This window comes from Podarcis muralis, chromosome 6 (genome assembly GCF_964188315.1).
Source record: "Podarcis muralis chromosome 6, rPodMur119.hap1.1, whole genome shotgun sequence".
Classification (NCBI taxonomy): domain Eukaryota; kingdom Metazoa; phylum Chordata; class Lepidosauria; order Squamata; family Lacertidae; genus Podarcis; species Podarcis muralis.
The window spans coordinates 86,907,776-86,921,765 of NC_135660.1; the positions used below are offsets into that span (position 1 = coordinate 86,907,776).

Genomic DNA, 13,990 nt, shown 5'->3' on the forward strand with positions numbered 1-13,990 from the left:
ACGGACCTCCGGAACGAATTAAGTACTTAACCTGAGGTACCACTGTACTGTTCACTGGAAATATACTTTACTTTATACTTTATTGTCACTTGTACAACCAGCCAGGGTGTGAATCATCCCTGAGAATTTTCCCCACTCTCCTGAGGCAACGTCCTTCCGCGATGTCATCCAGCGGATTCACGGGACAGCCCATAATATCTTGTGCTGTATTCACCACCCTCTGTAGGCACTTCCTATCAGTTGATGTCAAACCAGCCTACCACACCGTGATGCAGTATGAAAGGACACTTTATATTGTGGACCGATAGAAGGAGATCACCAAATGTTGATGGACATCATTCTTTCGCTCACCAAAGGTAGCAGAACCTTCACCCACTTTCGGCAGGGGTTTCGCTTCCCTCAGGAACTTGACACAGTGTGTTCCCTTGCTTAATCCTTTCCCCACTGAATTGCTCAACTTAATCAAGAGTAAGCTTTGCAAACATTTCTTTCCCCCTTCGCTTTGTCTCAATTACATTTGGCTCGGGGCCAGAAATGGAGGGAAAGCTCAAACCACTTATTTCTTGATTTGGGAAGGCAGCAATTATGACATTTGAGATACCAGGCCACTCTAGCATCATGCCTCTCTAGGTCTTAAGTGGGTTTCCGCAAGCTGATGTCTCTGTCGCTCCTGTGTGGGACCCTAATCTAGAGATCTCTTCAATCTATAAATTACAGCCTCTCTTGTTCCTACAGTTACATAGACACAGGCAAGCAAGCACTCTGCCTCAACTTATTTTTGTCCACCCTAAAATGGACAATAAGTGTGATTCCCTATTCCTTATTGGTCTGTTGCAGCAAAAACAATTACGAGCGTTGCGTTGCGGCACCCTCAAGATTGATACATTTCCTTGGGGCATCGGTTTTTGTGGGTTGGAGTCGACCTGGACAGATGTGATTGCCTAAATTCAAGGCCAGATCGAGGTAGTTGTGAGTCCTGGTGCTATTCTTAAAATCAGGGGTCCCTTTCCCTAAATAGGTAAAGGTAAAGGGACCCCTGACCATTAGGTCCAGTCATGACTGACTCTGGGGTTGCGGCGCTCATCTCACTTTATTGGCCGAGGGAGCCGGCGTACAGCTTCCAGGTCATGTGGCCAGCATGACTAAGCCGCTTCTGGCAAACCAGAGCAGCGCACGGAAATGCCGTTTACCTTCCCGCCAGAGTGGTACCTATTTATCTGCTTGCACTGTGTGCTTTTGAATTGCTACATTGGCAGGAGCTGGGACCGAGCAACGGGAGCTCACCCAGTCGCGGGGGTTCGAACTGCCAACCTTCTGATCGGCAAGTCCTAGGCTCTGTGGTTTAACCCACAGCGCCACCCGCATCTCTAGTTTCCCTAAATAGGAATGCATAAAATAAGGTGACTTGCGTTATCTTAAAAACTACAAAAAAAACAACAACTGTGGACTTCTGTTTCACAAACAAAATATTATGCAGAGCTTGGTAAACAAAAAGAAAATACATTGACCATGTGCATTTTCTCATTTTAACTCTTATTCTTTTTGCTCACCTTGGGTCACTCACCAACTCTGAGCTTAGCCCACCCCGCATGGCTGTTGAGAAGAAGGAGGTATAAAATGACTGCAAGGGAAGACTTTGTGCTTGTATCAGAAGCATCCAATTGGGGCGCCTTTAACCACAGCGATACATCTCTGCAGTATAAACAGCCATGCCCCTCTGCCCCCTACAGATTAAAACAGCCCTAAAGCTTCATCGCCGAAGAATTGATGCTTTTGAATTATGGTGCTGGAGGAGACTCTTGAGAGTCCCATGGACTGCAAGAAGATCAAACGCATCCATTCTGAAGGAAATCAGCCCTGAGTGTTCACTGGAAGGACAGATCCTGAAGCTGAGGCTCCAATACTTTGGCCACCTCATCAGAAGAGAAGACTCCCTGGAAAAGACCCTGATGTTGGGAAAGATGGAGGGCACAAGGAGAAGGGGACGACAGAGGACGAGATGGTCGGACAGTGTTCTCGAAGCTACCAGCATGAGTTTGACCAAACTGCGGGAGGCAGTGGAAGACAGGAGGGCCTGGCGTGCTCTGGTCCATGGGGTCACGAAGAGTTGGACACGACTAAACGACTAAACAACAACAACAACAAAGCTTCATCCAATCTTAATCTGGCCTGGTTACTGCAAGTTTTAGATGCATAAGTCCCATTCAGCTGAGCTTACTTCCAGGCCTGTAGTCACTGGGGCTGTGGAAAGCCAAGTGATCCACTTTCATTCTTAAAATGAAAGTGGTGACTCCCCGCTTGTGGAACGCTCTCCCCAGGAAGGCTTGCCTGGTTCCTTCATTACATATCTTTAGGTGCCAGGCAAAAACGTTCTCCTCCTCCCAGGCCTTTGGCTAATTAAACACTCCACGACCTATTAAACTGGGGTGTGTGTGTACAATTGTTTTTGTTTGTTATTATGGTATGCATTTTTGTGTTTTTATATTGTAAACTGCTTTGTAATCTTCGGATGAATGGTGCTGTGGAAATGTAACAAATTTAAAAATGATAAAGCAGTGGGATTTTTTAAAATAAAAAAATTACAGGTAAAATAGTAAGGAAAAGCATACAGGCTGAATTCATAAAAGCACTGTATGAGGTTAAGTTTAGGATAAGCACAGTAACAACCTTGTGAGCCAATAATAATAATAATAATAATAATAATAATAATAATAATAATTTATTATTTGTACCCCGCCCATCTGGCTGGGTTTCCCCAGCCACTCTGGGCGGCTTCCAACAAAGATGAAAGATACACTAAAATTTCACATATTAAAAACTTCCCTCAACAGGGCTGCCTATAAGGGGTGTTTTTTGTCTTTTTTCATACGGGTGTATCTTAACAATTGTTTTTCTTTTCACATCTTATTTTACCTTGGGCACTTATGATTTTATACTGGGTACAAAAATTGTTTTAATTTTTTTATTCAGTACAGGTCGTACTTTCCCTAATTTTCCCAGCAAAAGCACTGTCCTGCCCAAACTGCAAAGCCAGCGAGAAAACTCATAGGATGTTGTAATATATTGTTTATTTTATTAATAATAATTTAATTGTGTTTAAGATTATCAGATTATTCTATATCTGTCTACATTTAAGTAGTCCTTGTTTTGCACCAGTATGTACCTGGGAGTTAGACCCATTAAAAACAAAGAGATTTACTTCTGAGTAGACATGTACATCATTGTACTGTACATTGACTATACCATGAATTCTTCAGTTCCCGCAGAGCAGGAGATATGCCTAAGTCTCTTTGCAAATTGTTTGTATTTTCCATTTGCCGTGTGTGTGTGTGTGTGTGTGTGTGTGTGTGTGTGTGTGTGTGTGTGTTCTTTAACACCTACCCAGCCTAACACCTATTAGGCTGTAGCATTTGCAGAGAATAGCTTCTAGGGAGAACCTAAGCTTAGATTATCCCCCCACAAGAAAGATGTATTGCAGTTCCTAGAAAGAAAAGAAGGTCAAACAATGGAGGTTCCAAGGACTAGAAAATGAGGGAGAAGCAGGAAAGAAAAGTGTGTTAAAGGAGAGGGGTAAATATGAGCTCTTTTGGACCCCAGGGATTTAGCCTGGCATCTAAGCACAACTCTGACTTCACTCATAGGCTAAAAATACTGAAAAGTGGAAGCAGCGAGAGGCAGGCTCGTTTCACAGAAATCGCTGAGATGATTGCCTGCACATTTTGTGTTACAACTTTCTTTCCAGGAGGGCTAGAAACTTCCAAAAGAAAAGAAAAGAAAAGAAAACTCTGCATCTTGCTGGCAGGCAGTGTGGAGAGTCGATCTGATGTAGTGGGATAAAGGTAAAGATAAAGGGACCCCTGACCATTAGGTCCAATCGTGACCGACTCTGGGGTTGCGCGCTCATCTCGCTCTATAGGCCGAGGGAGCCGGCGTTTGTCTGCAGACAGCTTCCGGGTCATGTGGCCAGCATGACTAAGCCGCTTCTGGTGAACCAGAGCAGCACACGGAAATGCCGTTTACCTTCCCGCCGGAGCGGTACCTATTTATTTACTTGCACTTTGACGTGCTTTCGAACTGCTAGGTTGGCAGGAGCAGGGACCAGGCAACGGGAGCTCACCCCGTCACGGGGATTCGAACCGCCGAGCTTCTGATCGGCAAATCCTAGGCTCTGTGGTTTAACCCACAGCGCCACCTGCGTCCCGATGTAGTGGGATACTAGGGTTCAAATTCTCCCTCAGCCAAGAAAGTAACTGAGTGACCTTGGCTGAGTTGCTGCCTCTTGGCCTAACCTACTTCACAGGGCTGCTTCCTTGGAGAAAAAGGTGGGATATAAACACAATAAGTAAATAAAATAAAAGCATATGTCGCCATAATTTTTTTACAATCCTCTATATGTCTCAATGAGTTTGATGTGGTTTGAGGTAAATAAACATTGAATTGTATCCTGGCAGCACAAGCCTCTACAGAGTGGCTGGGGCAACCCAGCCAGATGGACAGGGTATAAATATTATTATTATTATTATTATTATTATTATTATTATTATTATTACTTAGAAGTAAGTCCCATTAAGCCCAATGGAGTTTACTTTCAGGTGTTTTCTCTGACCTGGCAACAAGTTTCATTGAATTCTATGGGACTTAGCAGACATACAGTTGTGCTATTAATCTCTCAGGAGTCCATGCAGCCCTTCAAAATTGATTAGAACAACAACAACACAACAGTTTATATTGTGCTTTTTGAATGTTTGAAGCACATTGTACGCTCATTCATTTATCTTTGCAACAACCAGGTAATTCCAGTGTTTTTGTTCTGCATTGCAGAAGGGGAACCAACGATTGCTGAGCATCGATCACAAATCACACCCTCAGCCTCACCACCAGCTCCTATGGTAACAATCCTGTCACCAGCAATTGCTTTGCCCACATCCATTTTTTCTTCTCAGTTCTTTTTTAGTTAAAATTTTCATCTGGACGGTATCGTTTCACACATGAATATCAAGCTTAAGCCAAAGGTTTTCACTGTGTTTATAAGCACAGAGTTCTCTCCATATCATTGATGCACATGAGTGCGCATATCAGTTCATGCCAACAAACACTGAGCATATACCAGCTGGAAACAAACGGAGACCATCTACATTTTCAGGAAGCGTTATTGGTACCTGGCAACATGGACTGGCATGTGGAGATCAGCGTTTGATGGAATAGTATAGGCAAAAGTCACCATTGCCTAGTGAAAGGCTATGAATTAGTTGTGGTGCTGCGCATAAAAACATACCCTTCCGGAAAGAAATGAAATGATATCTCTACCTTTTTCTGAAAGCTTCCCAAAAATCACATTCGTCAGTGTGCAAAGCCTAAAGGGACCCCTGACCGTTAGGTCCAGTCGTGGGCGACTTAAAGGCAGAGACACCAGAGAAGCTAATCTGTAGAAGATCACATAGATCAAATACATTGCACAACTTAATTCTTTCATTTTGGGCTTGCAAACCATGAGCTAAAGAGATTGGCAAAAAGAGGAGTATATTCCCCCCCCCCCCCCCGTTTTTCAATTCTGAATGCATGTTTTATTTGTAGGGTGCCAAAAAACAACAGCTGTCTCTCTCTCTCTCCTTAAAAATGATTCTGACATTCCTAGACCTTCTCTTACCCGGCCCTGAAAGCCAGGTTTTGTTTCTTGTCTTAAATATTGCTAGGGGGTTGGGTATACAAAGTGGATCCTTCCAGAATCACCCTTTTGCTGCCTTTGATTAGAAATTCAGGATGAGCCACCTTGGTGCGAGTCCAAGGCTCCACCTAGAAACCGGGAGGGGAGTTTGTGCCTTGGCTCCGGGAACGAAATCGGCTGGCTTTGCCTCCTAACGAAAATTCAGCTGGTCGTGAAAGACTTTCCAGGCCAGACAAGTTGTTGTGGTGGTGCTGGTGGTGGTGGGGAACCATCCCTAATCTACGACTAATCCAATATGCAAAGCACCCGCGAATCCTGGTCCAAAACTGGAGCTTAGGGATGGTAAGAGAATGGGAATGAGAGGGGCAGAGCAAAGGGAGGGAGAAAGAAAAAGGAAATAAATGAAGGGGGGATGAACCCCTCCCTCCCCCTACCTTCGTCACGTTTCCTCTTCTCTCCATTCGACCGAGGAATCCCCAGAATCCCATTAATGGAGTAGGATCCCACCGGATCATTGGAGGCACTGGAGACGGGAGGGGAGGCTGTACTGGGAACTGGACAAAATGAAAAGGGAGAGAGGCCCATGAGGAGAGCAGAAGGTAGAAAGCTACAGGAGCACACCCTAGCCTCTCCAGAGGTAGCCCTGCTCACCCCGCTAAGGGAGACCCCCCCTCGCAAAAAATGCCTTTCAGTAGTCAACATAGCTCGTAAATCCTTTGCAAAACACTTAATTCTGTCACATAACCTATCTCAGTATGTTCAAGGCTGGCTAGAATTCTCCTGGTAAGCTGAAAACCCCAGCTCTGCAATTGAATTCGCCTACAGTGGTACCTCGGGTTACAGACGCTTCAGGTTACAGACTCCACTAACCCAGAAATATTACCTCGGGTTAAGAACTTTGCTTCAGGATGAGAACAGAAATCACACAGTGGCAGCGGGAGGCCCCATTAGCTAAAGTGGTGCTTCAGGTTAAGAACAGTTTCAGGTTAAGAACGGACCTCCGGAACGAATTAAGTACTTAACCCAAGGTACCACTGTATGTCTATTTTGGTTTGTGTTTTACAAGACTCCGTTGTGCGTAGGATTTATTTACTTATTTTCAGAATGGAAATGTGTATAATGCATTTTTTAATAATAATAAAAATCAAAGCACTGTACAATATATATATATATATATATATATATATATATATATATATATATATATATTCTCCTATAAAAAACCAAAATCATAGATCACAGTCTAACTGTAAAAAGAATATATTTTTCCCTCTCTCTCTTTAATTGTCTGCAGAAGCCTAGCAGATTAGAAAAGTTTTCAGGAAATGCATAAAAATTGAAGATGCCTCCTGAATCTCTGTTGGAAGAGCATTCCACAAGACTAGACATGGTGGGCTGGCCGGTGAAAGAGAGAGAATGAATATTCAGATCCGATAAGGAAGATTAGAATTTTGCAACATGACAGTAACTTTTAAAGGAGTGTGGTGGAGTCTCCTCCTTTGGAGGTCTTTAAGCAGAGGCTTGACAACCATATGTCAGGAGTGCTCTGATGGTGTTTCCTGCTTGGCAGGGGGTTGGACTCGATGGCCCTTGTGGTCTATTCCAACTCTATGATTCTATGAACCTGCAGCTGCAGCTCACACAACCAGTGCTTGAGTTACAGAAAGTACACTTGAGGGTTGGGCAGCCCTCTTAACTTTTGTGATGGTGCCCTTGGCAACCGTGTCTGACAGGTATATATGATTTAGTTAAAATTAGGGACTAGGGGACTTGGTTTGTGGATTCCGTTAAAGGACTCTCCAGCTTCCTGACACCCCACCCCATAATTAAAGCCCTATTTATGGCCCATTGTCATCCTGCTCGCCTTCTAAAGTGTATCCTTGCTTATGCTGTTGGATACTAGAACTGTAGCAAACTAGATGCCAGTCTCATGGTCAATAGAGGGCGGGGACTGTCCAAGCCATTAATGAGCATCGTCCTGCATTTGAGGGGATGTCTGAGCTAGAGAACAGTCTTCCTGCATTTGAAGACATCTTCCATTTGCAGGCCTGTCCAGTCTGGGTACCATTTAATGATGGAGAACTATTGGAAGGGAGAGCAGGGTAGCACGAAAGTTGCCCCTTGGCAGTTAGTGCCCGGAGAGCAGAGGAAGCAGGCACCCAGATCACCTGGTCCCAATCTTCCTCACTATTTAAATTATAGCATTCCTTCCAAATTTGCATCAATTAGCGTGTGCAAACGTTATGCAAAGTGCCTGTGCCGCCACAAGCTCACCTTTCCCGTCCTCAGAGCAGCTTTGCAACTCTTTCAAATCAGATTTCACGTTACAAAAATAAGGCATATTAATGCTTAGGGGAGTTTGAGTTTACTGCAGGGCAATTGTTGGCCCAACCTGTCGTGTCAAAGTTAAAATCATTTTTGAATGACAGTTAAAGAAAGAAACTCTTCTAAGTTCACCAGTTGTATTTCTTAGCCACTGAAATATCTCACCCAAGCCCTCCTGCTTGCTATATTTTTTAGCAGTAAATGAACACCATACTTTTGAGTTTTCTGTGAACTGGGAAGTTGCTTGTTTAAAACACACACATACCAGTGGCATGTGGTCAGTGGACTATGGGGACTAGGTTAATCCCCTAAATGTTCCTGGTAAATCAGAGTATTAAAGTATTAAAGCCTGGTGCCTCCTTCCCAAAGACCAGGAAGTTTCTGCTCATCTGGGGAGGGGGCGAGGCACGATGCTTAGATGGGGCCAAGACCCTCCTGCCACTTTCCCAAAGCCCACCCAGCTTTTGAAAGGAGTACGAAGGCTCCAGCATCCCTTTAGAGGCCTGACACCTCCTTCCCAAAGTCCAGGAAGCTTCAGCCTGGCTTAGGGAAGGAGGCACGATGCTCACACACACGACAGTTGCAATGTCCCCCCCCCCCACAGTCCCCCTCACAAGTGGTGCCTCTGACCCTAACTTTCCCCCTACAAAAAAATTCCCCACACACCACTGACACATACCCACTGTTTTTCAAGAGTCTATTACACTACAGATAAATATTAGAGTCACAGTATGGCTAACAGTGAAAGTCGTCATGGGAATATCCCCTGCATGGGCTCGCTCCTTCCAAACAAGCCTCTAATAATAATAATTTATTATTTGTACCCCACCCATCTGGCTGGGTTTCCCCAGCCACACTAAGATGTCACACACTAAAAACTTCCCTGAACTTCCCTGAACAGGGCTGCCTTAAGATGTCTTCTGAATGTCAGGTAGTTGTTTAGCTCTTTTGACATCTGATGGGAGGGCGTTCCACAGGGCGGGCGCCACTACTACTGTACCTTGGTTCTAGAACGTCATCCGTTCCAGGAGTCCATTTGACTCCCGAAACTGTTCAAAAACCAAGGTGCGACTTCCGATTGGCTGCAGGAGCTTCCTGCACTCAAACGGAAGCCGCGCCAGATGTTCGGCTTCCGAAAACACTTTCGAAAACCAGAACTTCTGGTTTGCAGCATTTGGGAGCCGATTTGTTCGACAACTAAGCCGTTTGCGAACCAAGATACCACTGTAATTGGTTACTGGAGCTCACTGTTGCTGATAAGTGTCACCCAGTTAAACAACACAATTCCCACATGACTGTACAACTAACCAGCTAAATCCCATTTTCCTTCCAGGGTATGTATCTGCATCCCAACACAAGTTAAACAAGTCTCATTAGGAGGGGCGTCCTGTCCTGTTTCAGCACCTGAGGCGAAACGGGAATGTAGAGCCATCTCCCCACATCGCTGTGGCCCACTTTCGCCAGCAACTGAGCACTGCAAACCCGTTGCCAAACTCAGGCAATAATAACCTTAGTCTATTCCGCCTGCCTTTCCTCTCTGTGACATCAGGGCACCACGGCCAATCACTGCCAGGCGTCTCATCACCATTGCCACCACCACTATAAAATCCCTCGCTGCTGTGGTTTTAAAATTTCCTGCCCCTGGGGAACTCCTCCTTCTTCAGTTTATCTGCTGAGGAAACCCTAAGCTAGCCACAGAATCATTTTAGGGGTTCTAGGACATAGAGTAATCTCGGTCTGCAAGGAGTATCCCAGAAGGGGTACTGTTTAAGCAGATATGCAGACACCACTAAGATCTTAAGCAGGAATTAGAAAGCCATTACTGCAGCACTCCCCACACCAAGAGAGTGTACTGGAACACATTGCTCAGGAACATATTAATGTGCAACCAACAAAATACACAATATCCTCTTGCTGTGCATTCTGGGACAAGACTGGTGATGGCAGGTTTTGAGCAACTAACCTCCCCTTACTAAACTTCTGATCAAGGAATTCCTGATAAGCTTTCTAATCAGCGCCTTTAATTGATAGACTGGCTTTCTGCTTGTTATTCTATCTGTTAATAAATTATAATTAAACAAAGTCACAAGTTGCATTGCGGTCACCTGCCACCTTTGCAAAGGCGACCGTTTCCCATACCTCAAGCATAGAAAATTTAACCATCTAGTAAGCAAAATGACTATTGCCAGAAAGAAAATATAGCTCTAAGGAGCTTTTAGAAATCAATCTGGGGAAAATATGAGCTATTCCCAGTTACATCAACAGAACAGTTTAAAATGGCTACAAAACCGTCAGTATCAGGATCCAAATATATAAATTAGGGTTGCAATAATTAACCAATTCATTTGCTAGACTAATTTGTACTATAATTTATATATATCAATCACTATTTTTAACATCAGTATATACAAAGACTGCAGGTGGAGAAGTAGCAAGAACCTAACTTCAGAAGAACCAGAAATTCAGCAGGTGGAGGGAAGAAGCTTATTCATCCAAGAGGTATAAATCCCAACCTCTTTTGAACAATTAGCTCTTCATCAGGGGCCTGACAGAAAAAGAAATAGGCTACATCTATTACAGTTTCTTAGATGACTAGCTCCAAAATGAGCCACTGACATACGGACTCCCTCCGTGGCAGCTGAGCCTGCAATAGATTTGAGCTAATCCTGATTCTGACAGTCCCCTAGAGAAGAGCTAATTGCTTTTAAAGAAACGTTGGAATCTATACCACTTACTCGGACTAATAAAGGTGTCTCCTTGCATCTGTTGGGTTCCTGCTTGTTTCGCGCTGCCCTTTGGTGTGAGCTAGAGGTGTAGATAAGGACACAGGTGGCACTGTGGGTTAAACCACAGAGCCTAGGGCTTGCCGATCAGAAGGTCGGCGGTTCGAATCCCCGGGACGGGGTGAGTGCTCAGTCCCTGCTCCTGCCCACCTAGCAGTTCAAAAGCACGTCAAAGTGCAAGTAGATAAATAGGTACTGCTCCGGCGGGAAGGTAAACAGCATTTCCATGCGCTGCTCTGGTTCGCCAGAAGCAGCTTAGTCATGCTGGCCACATGACCGGGAAGCTGTACGCTGGCTCCCTCGGCTAATAAAGCGAGATGAGCGCTGCAACCCCAGAGTCAGTCTAATGGTCAGGGGTCCCTTTACCTTTAGACTTACTAAAATGTGTAAGTCCAAATCAGATAAGTGCTAGAGATGTAATGAGATTGAGGTTACGTTTATCATATGTGGTGGACTTGTAAAAGGGTAAAAGAGTATTGGGAAATGATCTACAATGAATTGAAAAAATGTTTAAAAGGACCTTTCCAAAAAACCCCACAAAAAAACCAACCCAGATTCCTTTTTGTTGGGAATCATAAAGAGGGAAATTCCCAGCTGTCAAAAAAGACTATTTATGTATGCTACTACTGTGGCCTGTGTTTTGTTAGCCCCAAAATGGAAAACAAATGAGGTCCCAACCAAATAAGAATGGCAACTTAAACTGATGGAATTCGCGCAACTTGCAGATTTAACATATAGAATAAGACAGCAAGAAGAATGTACATTTAAAGAAGGCTGGAAAATGTTTACTGAATATATGGGTGAAAATTGTGTTCATTTCAAAACGCTGGAAGCATTAAGATTAATTCAACAGTGCAAATAAATTTTGATGGATGTAACAATGGTTTACTGAATGGTTTAGTTCATGTAAGTATGCAGGGATGTATGGTATGCAAAATGAACCAAGGAAAGAGAAGAAGGGAAGTCATTGATTTAACGTTGTTTAAATGAGTATTTTGAAATGTAAATTAGAAAATTTATTTAAAAATTATACACAGTATTATATATATTTTTATAGAAAACTTGCAATCTTGGTATTAGCAATGCACTCTAACCAACTGAGCTATCCAGTACCAAGCTGTTGAGGGGGCCGGTGACACCTTGTGCCCCCCTCCAAGTTGGCGCACCTGAACATGCTTGCGCCATTTATTTATTTAAAAGAAGTAGTAGTATTTTTACGCAGAACGTCTTTTTCATTCATGCAGATTAATTTATGAAAATTTCATTGCTTAAAACTGATCAAATAAATAGAATACGCCGAGTCTCTGTGGAGGTGTTGTCAGCAGAGCACATGTGTTCTGACCAAAAGTTGAAATGTTGATTTTACTCATGGTTTTAAGCACTCCTTATTCTTCTTCACTGTTTCCCATGCTTCAGAAACTGAATCTCCCTGCCTTCTTTTTTAGAGGCCAAAGAACGGGGAATTCCACCTCAAAACACCTGGCGTGGAAGTAACCCGAGATCTAACAGATTAATGTGCTGGATTAATCAACTGACGCTGATTAATATAAACCGCCCCTTTATAAACTTGTGAGGCGGGAAAGAAGCGGTGACTTTGGGGTGGCAAGGCCACTCAGGTGCACCTTTTCTCTCCTCTTGCCCCAAATACGGGTCAAACAACAACTCCCCCCCCCCTAATGCTCACATGGCAATAGATCGCAGCTTGAAATTGCTGCCTGCACCCCCAGCAAACTGGACTGTGGAGAAAGTAGCACTGGCACATGGAAGCACTGAACAACCACGTGTGTCCTTGGTAGCTGACGCCAGAGGAGAGCATGGTGCTATCACCACCTTGTGAGCCAGAAGGCTCCTTCAGACAGAAGCTGGGGCTATCACTTGTTTATGAGAAAGGACCTGCTTCAGTCTCATGAGCATGGAGGTGGAGGAGAAAATGGCGGCAGCTTGGAAAGTCACCTATAATAGATTAAAGAAGGGGAAAACCAAGGAACGCTGCAGTTTCTTTTGGAATCTAGGTGGGTGGGAAAGGAGCCCTGATAAGAACACCAACCCCCGCATCCTGAGGCCTTGGACAACAAGTAGGGATGGTCATGAAGTATTTATTATTTTATTGATTGACTGACTGATTGTATTCTGGGCAGCTTCCAACAAAGTATAAAGGAACACACCAAAACATCAAACATTAAAAGCTTCCCAAAACAGGGCTGCCTTCAGATGTCTGTGAAAAGTCATAGGATTGTTTATCTCTTTGGCATCTGGTGGGAGGGCGTTCCACAGGGCAGGGGCCACTACCGAGAAGGCCCTCTGCCTGGTTCCCTGCAACCTCACAATGAGGGAACCACCAGAAGACCCTCAGAGCTGGACCTCGGTGTCCAGGCTGAACGATGGGAGTGGAGATGCTCCTGCAGCTATACAGGGCCGAGGCCATATAGGGTTTTAAAGCTCAACACCTAGGAAAGGAGACATACTGGAAAGAAGAGCCCTAGTTATGCTACTGTGTGCGTGAGAAATGTATCTTTCTCCATGCTGCGGAATTATTGTAAATGAGAGTTGCTCCCCCCTCAGTGCCCCTCAAAATCAAGTGTTCCTGTGGAACAAACAAAAATGTCTGCATATCTATGTCCAAAGTCCGTTTCCTAATCTGGCCTGCAGGTCAGTTTAAACCAGCCCCTGTGGCAGTTTAGCTCAACAACTTTGGGGTAAAATATATATTAAAAACTTCACGCCTAAAAAAGGGTCAACAACTTTGGTCGGCCCTCACGGCCCTTCACTTCATCAAATCTGGCCCCCTTTGAAAAAAGTTTGGACACCACTGTCTGTGAGGATACCCTTCTCCTCGTTGCAGTGACTATAATTTCATTTGCAAAAATTATCTTCCCGCTCTGATTTTAACAACCCTTTGGAGGGCTGTACACAGGACCAGCCTAATTTATTATGTTGCCAGAAGGATGGGAAAGATGTTGCCTCTCCCAATTCCACATACAAAAACTGGCTGAATGCTGTTAATGGGACACTTACTGTCTACCACACGTAAGGTAGCAGGCCAAATTGGGGAGCCTCAGGAGGGCAGTGAGGCAACAGAGGGCCAGGGGCTCAGGAAGAAAAGCCACAGGTAGCTACTGCTGCCTGTTGTCTGGTGACTGCCTCACCTTGCCTAATGGTAGGACCAGTCATGGCTGCGCATCCCCCCCCCCTTTCTACTGTGGGTGTACACACCACC

The 13,990-nt window shown here is 44.4% G+C and overlaps 1 protein-coding gene across 25 annotated transcripts in view; it reads right to left on the reverse strand.

Moving 5' to 3' along the window:
• PAX2 (paired box 2) overlaps window positions 1-13,990 on the reverse strand; it is a 143,966-nt gene that overhangs the window by 69,266 nt on the left and 60,710 nt on the right. For 21 of the 25 annotated variants that reach the window (XM_028728975.2, XM_028728974.2, XM_028728970.2 and 18 more), the window contains one exon: window positions 6,100-6,219. The exons of the other annotated variants lie outside the window; for them this stretch is intronic. In XM_028728975.2, coding sequence (XP_028584808.2) covers window positions 6,100-6,219 — 120 coding nt within the window. The remainder of the gene's footprint in view (window positions 1-6,099; window positions 6,220-13,990) is intronic. 25 annotated transcript variants of the gene reach the window in all.